The sequence below is a fragment of the Netta rufina genome, assembly GCF_964035555.1.
Source record: "Netta rufina genome assembly, chromosome: 28".
Lineage (NCBI taxonomy): Eukaryota > Metazoa > Chordata > Aves > Anseriformes > Anatidae > Netta > Netta rufina.
The window spans coordinates 3,196,305-3,206,448 of record NC_140152.1 but is presented as its reverse complement, the minus strand read 5'-3'; the positions used below and the strand labels follow the sequence as shown (position 1 = coordinate 3,206,448).

Below are 10,144 nucleotides of genomic sequence, written 5' to 3'. Positions count from 1 at the left end.
CACCTTAGCAGGTCTGCTAATGGCTGTGTCCTCTGAAAAGCTCCCTGCAGGGCAGGGCCGAGTGCCAGGCAGGAGGAGACCACGCACCGATGATGCCCATGACCATGCCGTGGGATAAGGGGACACCAGCAGGGCCTCCCGAGGATGGCGTTGGAACAGGTGAAGAAACTGAAAAGCAAAAGGACTGCAACTTGCCTCAGCAAGAGAGGCAGCTGCATCATTTGGAGCCAGACACAAACTCACTTTCTCCAGGGATGAGAAAGGCAGAGAGGTTAGAAGAAAAGGCTAATGAGTTGCGCTCATCTACAGTCTTTCATCCAGCCCCAAACGGTGCTTAAGTGTAGACAGAGGGAAGCACAGGAAGCAAAGCTCTTCGCTACAGCACTCGTAGTACTCACATCAACTCCCTGGGTACAGCACCATTTCCTATAACTCCACATCATCTATATTTGAGTGCAGCAATCTCAGCTAGGAACAGAAAACCACAGTGACTTTGGGAGGTTTTTGTGACAAAGCCCATCGCACTCCGCGAGGCTGTGATAGGAAGTTTTGAACCTTGGCTTTTGATGACTGATCCGGGCAGTTACTTAGAAGCATGTAGTGCTTCTTACCACATCTTTAAAATTATATTTGTTCATATTACAGCAATATAGCAGACCTTAAATTCAAAGGTAAGCTCGGTGCGGGTGTAAATTCCAATGGATTTATCAGCAGCTCCTTCCCACTAGTGATTCCTCAGATTATCTCAAGAAAAACTATTAAACCCCAAAGGACTGGAAGCTGCAGATTCCTTTTCTTTTACGTGTTCTGCAGCATTAGCCTCATACTGCAACAATTGGAGAGGAATTTGTAGAAAAGTATTAGGGCTTAGAGAGGGGAATGGAGGTGTTTAAAAGAAGGTTCATGAAGATGCTATTTCAAGAGATTCAATGTCAGCACGACCTCCAAGGGCTAGAGAGAAAGGCTACTGGAAGGCTACGAGGCAGGCTCCCAGAAGGGATAGCAACCTGGTGATGTAAAAAATAAGGATTTTAGAATCACCTCTGGCTATTTAGCAACTGCTGTTCTTATGAGAAATCCAGCTAAAGCGAATCCTGGGCCTTGGACCAAAAATACATTGCAAGCTTGGTTCTTAATTTTGGGAAGGGGGTGTGAAAGCTCTTCTGCGTGATTAGCAGAGCGGAAGGAAAAGACCATGTTCCTGTTTATGAGTCTTGGCTTCTCTTGCTCAGGTAATCAGTCATCGTTACAAACCAGATCTCTGGGAGCTTTCTTCTCCTGCAGCACAAAAGCCTTTAATCTTAGAAATGAAGAGACTTCAACCCCCCAAAAATTGTAATTCTGAAGTGCTCAACAGCCTTTAATTCATTATGAACCTAGAGGCAGCGGGAAAAAAAATAAGTAGGCAAAAAATACATCACATCCTTAATCTAGGGAAAAAAATCAGTATTTTTATAGCACATAATCAGACACTTACAAATATATTTCACTGGAGGAAGGGGAGGGTAGGAATGTGCATTTCCTATTTCCTTTTCAATAGTCTGATGCACAGAGGCCATCAATATGGTCATTAGAGATAATCTGCACAAGTCATTCCTAAACCAAAAAGAGGGATTTAAAAAGAAACAAAAAAAAAAAAAAAGGAGAACCCCTGCAACAAGGAAGGGCATTCTACAGTTCCAGGTTCACGTTTAAACATAACTCATCATCTGAATATGGGGGGAGGAAACACACTTTGTTTTGTACAATATAAATAGTATTTTTTAAAAGGTACTACATATGAATACAGTAACGGTGCTATTTCAGTCAGGACTTGAACATGCAGAGGAAATTCCCCGTCGCTCACAACCACTCATCCCCATCCCACCCTTCCCCTCCCCCTCCAAAAAAAAAAAATCCTCTGCTGTTAAAATTCTCTTTCAACTGTTTTAAATATTTCTCTGTGGCCTGGCAACATTCTTTTTCTTTTATACAAGCAAGCTTTCTGCTAAATTATGTTTTAACCGACAGGAGACAGCTATGTAGGAGTAACAACTGAGGCTTTTAAGAACCTTGCCAATTTTTAAAACTTTTATTAGTCTCAGCTTGATTTTATTCTTGGAGACATCCATTGAAAACGTCAATATCTCAGAAATAAAAAAACCCTGTTTCAAACTTCTTACAAACACGCACGCGTGCACACGCGCCGACACACACACAGAGAAAATAACCCGTAGCAGAGGCAGGAAGAAATAAAGGGAACTCCAATTCTCTCCAGGGAGAACAAAACCCCCAAAAAAATAAAATAAAAAATAAAAAAGTTGCTTTATTCTATCTCCACTCTTTCACTAGGACAGTTTAATACCCATCGAGTCTTTTAAGATGCTAATCTACCATCTGCTAGCCCACAAATCCTTCCCACTTATTCCCTTCAAGATCCAGCTATAGCCTTGCTCAAAAACCTCTCCACAGAACAACGACCACCTTGCTAATGGGACTTTAAAAAAAAAAAAGAATATTGTCTCTTTCTGTCCAGTAATTTCAGGGAATTAAGTGGAAAAGATTGCCGTGCAGCGTTCCAGATAGCTCTACTGTCTCACCGTGGTCTCTGCCAGGCCAGGCCATCTGGGCGAGTGGCGTGGTGCCCCCCTGCCCCCCTCACCCAGACTTTCTGGAGGCCACGTCCCCTTCCCAGCTCTGCACTAGGGCTGCAGTTCTCTCTCTGCAGTTCTCCTTCCTTCTACGGAGGTCCTCCAAGGAGAGTGGAAGACTTTCCAGTGACTTCAGTAGGGTTTAGGAGCAGGCTCTTTAGAAAACACTGTTCCATAACAGCTCTTGGACCGGAGGTGATTTTCAAGTGTTCAGGTGGGAGCTGCCCACTCAGTACTTGAGGATTTGTTTTTGCCTTTAATGCTCGTTCAATTCTCAGCGAACTGAGTCCAATCAAAAGAAGGGCTTGAGTTCCTCTTCCCAAGAGTACCTCAAAGGCTCAGTCTTTACTTAAGTAAAGGATGTCACAACAATCAAAGATGTTTGGGGAATTTCTTCTTTAATAGGATAAAAGAAAAACATACAAACACCTCCCAGGCTTCTGTCATGGAATGATTCTCACAACTGTAAGGAGCACAACTCAAAAAAATGGAGACAAAGAAAGAAAAGGTTCCTATGGGAGACATGCCTACCAGAGAGCTAGAACAATCCCTTTATGCTCTAGTCTGCAGTGGGGAAGGGGATGGCTCGTAAAGGAACTAACACAAGAAGCAGCAACAGAACACTTGCCAAAACCGAGTGGCGTATTGTAACTGAAAGCCATGCTGATTTTTTTTTTATTTTTTTTTTCTTAAAGTAGAAAGCAACTTAGATGGCAAAAATGGGGAAGGAAGATGACAAGAATGACCAGAACCTGGTCATTGTTTCACTAAGTCCCTTCCTGGTGACATGGCAGAAATGCACACATCTATCACATGTCTTTAAGAGAATTAACTGTAAGAAACATCCCAGCTATGAAACATTTCTTTCCCCATCTTCCCCAGATTACAAAGAAGATAGTGTTTCTTTACAAAAAAGAACCCAGAACTCTCCAGGACATCTGCGCTTGCTTTCTCTCTCCCCACTGTAATATTAGTCACATTTCATTTGGGGGTGAGAGGGGAGGATTTTATTTTCAGTTTTAAAGCCATAATCTAGAAAAATGTTTTGTGGAAACTTCCATTTTCCTATTTTTGTTTGCTTTTTTTTTTTAATAATGCTTATTTATAGAAAACTTCACAAAGGTGACTTCTATGTACAGAAAACACAATTCCAAAGGCTGCTTCAGTAGTCAATGTAATAGCACCTTTAAAGACAAAAGAGTTTGACATATTTTAAAAAGTCATTTTATCAAATTTTAACCCTTTCCAAGCCTTATAGAAAGGAGCCAGTCACAAAGCTCTGTTAGTACAAACTCTTCCCGAGTCTCCATGTGAAATGCTGTCAGAAAGTTTTTCAAGCTCCTATCGGTCAGCAAGATCTGGCAAAGTAGAGGTAGCGTGCAGCCAGACAGAATTTTCTTGCAGTCTAAACCAGAAGAAGATGAAAGGAATTCACAGCAGACTATTGCACAACGCTGGTCTTCTATTCCACAGTTTTCTGTTTTTTGTTGTTTTCTTTTTCCTCGTGGGCTTGAAAAGGGTTAACTCTGGATTTAATTAATCCTGGTTAAAACATGTTGCTCTGAGTTCCAGGTTGGTACTGTGTCTGCAACAGGCTCTCCATAAAGGCCAAGTAATCTGGGTTTTGTCCATATTCTTCAGGATTTCTTGAATTCCCCAGCCGGGGGCGCTTGGCTGCTCTCACTTCATCTCCCGAAAATACATCTTCCTGAGGGGCCCCAGTGCTGAGGGACTGCAGGAGACACGAAAGTACAGTCATTAGAGGCACAGAAAGAAAACAGAGAGACGTGCACAAACTGTTGAGTTCACCTGCATAACAAGGCAGCAGGGACAACAAGTGAGCAAACAATTTGGTACAGAGAATTTCTGTACAAAAAGTGAAGTCCAAAACATGCAAAACACATGGCTGAAAGAAAAACTTCTGGGTTTCTAAAACCAAACTTGAAGAGAAGCCCTCAAGTTGCTTTCCTTCTGTATCAGAATATCTTTTACTTCAATTCCTGCCTCGCCAGTTCACTGTTTATTCCTATCCTCCTCTGTCTCTTCACGTTGTTCATTCGAAATTGGGGCTTCCCTGATGTCTTTTAAAAAAAATAAAAAATAAAAAAAAAGACCAAGACCTAAAGAAAGCATTTGGGGTTAACATGACTGTACAAATGATTGCTTCTGCTCATCCACTTCTTACACTCTCAAAAGAGGTACGTGTCTTGGTAGAAATTATCATCTCCTATTGCTTTGTTCCTTTGTTCTGCTGTTCTACATTAAAGCACCATGAGCATCACTTCCACGGAGTATCATCTAATGCTCCTGGCAGCAGAAAGTACACGTGAAAAATTTTAGCTTTCAACCAGACTTGAAACTTTTAATTCACTTTCCAGCCTGCATTCCTTTCCCTGGAACTGATATAAAGTCTGATGGTTTCCACTGCAGAGAATATGTTACTTCCCAAATCTTGTATTGTAGAGTTCCAATAATTGTCTTTATTACTAGTTAAGCTTAAATAAACCAGAATATTGTGCACATCCTAAAAATCAATTCTAGGATGTTTCTTTATCACCAAAAATCTTTCACAGATAACAAGGTGAATTACTGTTAGACTGTAAAATTTATGCCACGAGGTCATATTGTGATAAATGACCTCAAAGAAGATGGAGAAGCCATATAGAGATACATTACAGAAAGCATTTTACAGATGCTTTTTCTCAGTAAAAGCCTTTCATGCATAAGCAAACAAAGGTTTCCTCAAAACTGACATCAGATTTTCCACGTAATTGCCTGTTACTAGGCCATTTTTAACAATGTGCCTCTCATGTTTCTGCTGGTGGCCATGGATTTGCAGGTTCACAGAATCACTGGTTCAACTTGGCAGAGAAGTTGCATGTACTCCTAAAGAATGGTTGGGCCATTCTCTTTTTGTCTCTCTTAAGAGACAGAAGCCCACGACCTTATCGCAAAGTAACTCTGTGGATCAATCCCAGTCATGCACTAGCTAACATGACATTTAGAATGAAGAGGAAAACTGTATATTCTCTACTGGCATGGAATCTGCTCTCGTTATTTGTTTAAATGAGATGACTTTAAAGATCAAAGCACCAGGTCTGAAAACATCCGGCAAGTCTGGAACCAAACAAGCTGTGAAATAAATCCCTCAGTTTCTAGGCTGAGTATTTCAGTTGCATGCAGTTAAAGGCACACTGATCTCTTACGTAAAGATCTGTAGGTAAGGACTATGTTCTACATCTCCTGTTTGGTAAGAAATGGGGGCTTGGTCCCATGTCACTAGTCAGTTCTCCAGGTTCCACTTAGCTGTGGGCCCATCCATGTGACTTATGAGGAAAGGCAGTATTCAGACAGAATGGCAGTCGTAGAACTAAATTCATACACTAAGTGATGTAAAATGGTATGAACATAATCTTTTAACCAGAGAACACAGAAACCAGGTCCGAACATGTAAAATGGAAAATCATTTAAATGCTTCTCAAGCATTTACATCGAGAATTTCTCCTGCTCTGCTTATTTTGCAAAAGACCTGGGATTTTATGACCAGAGAAAGCGGAAGGTGTTTTCACTTAATCTCTAAACAATATGCTAAGAGAATGTGAATGTGTACTGCAAGCTACAGCCACTTTACCACCTCTCTTACTTTGTTACCTACCAGGCGAGACTTCACTCTCTTTGGAAGCTCTTCCTCCAAGGTATAAATATCACCACGCTTTACCATTAGCTGGGAACCATCTTCAAATTCAACCTGCAGAGTAGGCAGAAGATCAAATAAGAACATTTCACCTCTAGATTTACAGTACCTGAACAGTTCATTCCCAGATTACACCAAGCATAGGCCCTTCAGTCCCATGGGAATACCAAGGAAGCATCAGAAGCCAGCTTCGTCCCACTTCTGCCCTCCCTCCCAGTCAGAGCACTAGAGATTTCCACTGGTTTTTAAATTTTAATCCTGAAAAAAACAGCTTTTCACTTATAATAAAAGGCAGCCCTGTATTCAGGCCAATATGAAGATGAAGAATTTCTTTCATCTTAAACAAATAATTTTTTACACGTCATGAGGAAACAACCCCAGCTACTAAAATACATTTATATTTTAACAAGTAGAAATAATCAGCCAGGTACAAGGAATGGTGGTAAGTCCTCACGTCAAATCTTTTTCACTAAGCACTGATTACATCATGAATTATGCATCGGTTGTTACAGGAATGTTTATTCATGAAAACGTGCGTATAAAAATGTTAAAACTATTAACAAATATTAAGAGATTCTCATTTCCTTTGCTTAAGACTTACTACTTTTCTGGATAATGCAGAAAGACACAACACGGTTAATAGGGGATGGCAGGTTCAGACTGGACACATTCAGAGGCAAGCAATCATCTGTTCTCTGAACTCCTCCCGTGCTGCCCAGGTCTTACTACTCATCAGTTACACCAGGCCTGCGATGCCTGCTGCGGTCCCTTAACCGAGCAGCATACATCAGCTGTAATAACTACGCAGGCAGGAGAACAGCCTTTGACAGATGAGCTCTGCTGAGCCCTACTGAGGTGGTTTAAGGTGCTACTAGTCCCATTTACTCTCCGGTTTTACAGATTACCGCCAGCATAGCGGAGTCAGAAGGGAAAACAAATGGACAAGTTTTAGAGCCAAGCCACAAGCAGGTCTGCCATTTCCACCCCCTGTGCTCGATCTCCTGCAGAAAGGTAGAACTGGCAATGCAGGGCAGCAGCATCACAAACCGTCGCAAACAGTAAGGCTGGATTTTGTTTATTAAAGCTCCAAATTACTGATAAGGCTTGAGGCCTGTTCTGAACACACATTAGTTTACGTTAAAAGTCGTTTGGACTATTTTTTTATTTTTATTTATTTTAAATATACACAATCTTAGCACACAAAGCACAGGCTTAGATATGGGAACTGGAAAGCGACTGCAAAATAAGGCAAGATGAAAATGCTGAAGCTAATCCATGCAGTCTTCCTACGAACACGCTTATTTCATAACAAAAACCCCATCTCTGTGTTGTTAAATATAATCCTATTAGACAATAGAGATGCACAGTAACTACTGAAAATAAGCATCTATATAAGGAACCAATGGTGAAAGCTATTCAGGCTATTTTCCCCATGGAGAAGAGCTCTACCTATAGGTAACTGCATGATCAGAAAAACCCAGACTCCTCATGCATATTTTTCTGTCATCTGTCACTATCAGTGGAATAGCCTATTTCAAATTTTTTTACCTTTGAGAAATTGATGACAATTTCCCATACTGTGATTAAGCTGAAAAGCATGCATAAAAATAGATCTTTATGGAACTACATATTGTACTTATTCATAACCAGGGTCACCTCAGATCACATCTTCTCTGAAGCATTTACTTTCCATTATGCACATGAAGAAGACCGTTAACTGACGAGGTGGACTATTGTGCTCTTTGCACACAGATATGAAACACTCTGTGTGCAGTAAGGATAGAAACCAGAACCCAATTTCAAACAAATGCAAGATTTGGGACTTCCTTTGCCTTTTACAATTGTCTAGGGGCATCAACCTCTTTAAAATAACAATTATATTCCAGCATGTATTTTTCAAAAGGATGTGCACAAAGCACACTTTCCTTTATAAATCACTATAATTTTCAGCTTCTTGGTAACATTTAAAACAGATTTAATCCAATGAACACACTGCATCTCATAAAACCTTCTGTGCTGAAATACTAATGCTGTGTTATCAGGTTAAATCTTCCTTTACTTCTAGAGCCTTCCAGAAACAAAAATCCTCTATGTACAAGACTAAAAGACAAAAAAAAAAAGGCTGCTGGTTTTCTCTATTTAAAAACGGAGGTGGTGAGAGTGCATGAGACTATTATTCCCACATGCTGCTACTGCTCTGTAAAGTACCTTCCCATGGCCAGAGGTTTATTTCCCCCCTTGAAGTAGTCTCCTGACCCATAATTTCCCTTACTTTCCCTTGAATTGTCAAGGAAAGTTTTAATTATGTAAATACTGGCTCACGGGGAACTGTAGGTCATGAGCTCAGTTAGCACGAGCCATCAGATAGCCATCAGAGAGTAGTAGGAGCAGGTCACTTTTGACCTGAGTCAGATCTGAGCTGTTTTTCAGTATTCCACTAACGAATCTGAGACATCAGCCATTAAACTCTTTTCTCAAAATGGAGGTGAATGGCTTCTCCTCCATCTGCCCTCTGTTATTGGAAAGTTCCTGCGTAGAAGCTTCCTAATAGTCGTGAACACTCAGGGAACAATTGCTATGGGTCAAGGAGAAGGAACAGCTTCTAGAAACCAACGTGTCTTTAAGTGTTGCCTCTTCATCCAAATAAAGAGCAAAGACATTTACTTTCAAGAGGATAGCTACTGCATGCTAAGCAATCTTGTACTGACTTTAACAAGTCCTTTTGGTTTACTAATGCTTTTTTCGTTCTCTTCAGCTGTAAAAAACTGCACAACTATAATCAAGAACTTGTGCATCTTTCCCACAATAAGAAAAATGGCAAATCTATTTTACATGTTAAGAGCAGTTTGATGTACGTCTAGCCATGCAGCCATATTCTGCCACAGAATACCTTTACCCCGATCCTATTTTAACACTACATTTCTCTTTAGACTACCAGCAGTATTAATTTCAGAAGGCAAATTCTCTCTTCAGGACCAGAGCAAACATTCAACATTAGTGGCCTATACAATAGGGGTAACAATCAGAGATGTTGATATGAAGTACATGGATACTCTTCCATGCTTACCTGATAAATCTGACTGATCTGGGCTGCAATAAACTTGGCCTTATAGACGATTCCATCTGTCCACTGCAGCTGAACCATCTCACCCTCTGGAGGGGGTCCCATTTGGATGCAGTCTCTGCTCTGAGGACAGACAGGCAAAGAGGTCAGACAGCCAACAGAGACAAAGCTCAACAAGTAGTTGAAGAGGTGTGTTAAAAAACACTGCTTGTGGAAGTTCCTATATAATGCTATAATTATGCATAAGTTACTAGACTTGTGATTAATTGCAGTAATCTCAAACAAACCATTAAACACTGAAAGAACAGAAATAAGCACTTGCACCTCCTTCTGGTGACAGTACTCAGTTCTAGAAAATTTCTTGTTACAAATCCCAAAACATCTAATTGCCTATGCCACAAAAACCAAATGGGGTGACCTGCTCTGTTTCACATGGTGAATCAACAGCACAATCAGGAAGAGAACGCATGAGTTGACAAGTCAGCCTTTTCTATACATTCCCTCTATTAAGTGCATTTCCTATTTTGAACCAGAAGTGCTTGCAACCTGCTTCCCCCATGAATCACACTTGTCAGTTGAAAAAGGAGAGATTATTCAACCACAAAACAAATAGGATGCGACTTAAAACAAACATTGCATTCTGTTAAGTAATAGCAATATCACATTTTTGTAAAGGAACAAAAAAAATGAAATGAGATAATGTCACAAACAGGAAGGATGGTAGTGAAGAACAGTATGAGCTTTTCTATGCAAGTA

The 10,144-nt window shown here is 40.5% G+C and overlaps 1 protein-coding gene across 3 annotated transcripts in view; it reads right to left on the bottom strand.

The window, feature by feature from the left end:
* Positions 1-2,088: 2,088 nt before the first annotated feature.
* KDM4B (lysine demethylase 4B) overlaps positions 2,089-10,144 on the bottom strand; it is a 91,093-nt gene continuing 83,037 nt past the window's right edge. For all 3 annotated transcript variants that reach the window (XM_084302745.1, XM_084302746.1, XM_084302747.1), the window contains 3 exons: positions 9,392-9,511; positions 6,286-6,378; positions 2,089-4,362 (listed from right to left, as the gene is read on the bottom strand). In XM_084302745.1, coding sequence (XP_084158871.1) covers positions 4,177-4,362; positions 6,286-6,378; positions 9,392-9,511 — 399 coding nt within the window. In that variant the 3' untranslated portion in view covers positions 2,089-4,176. The remainder of the gene's footprint in view (positions 4,363-6,285; positions 6,379-9,391; positions 9,512-10,144) is intronic.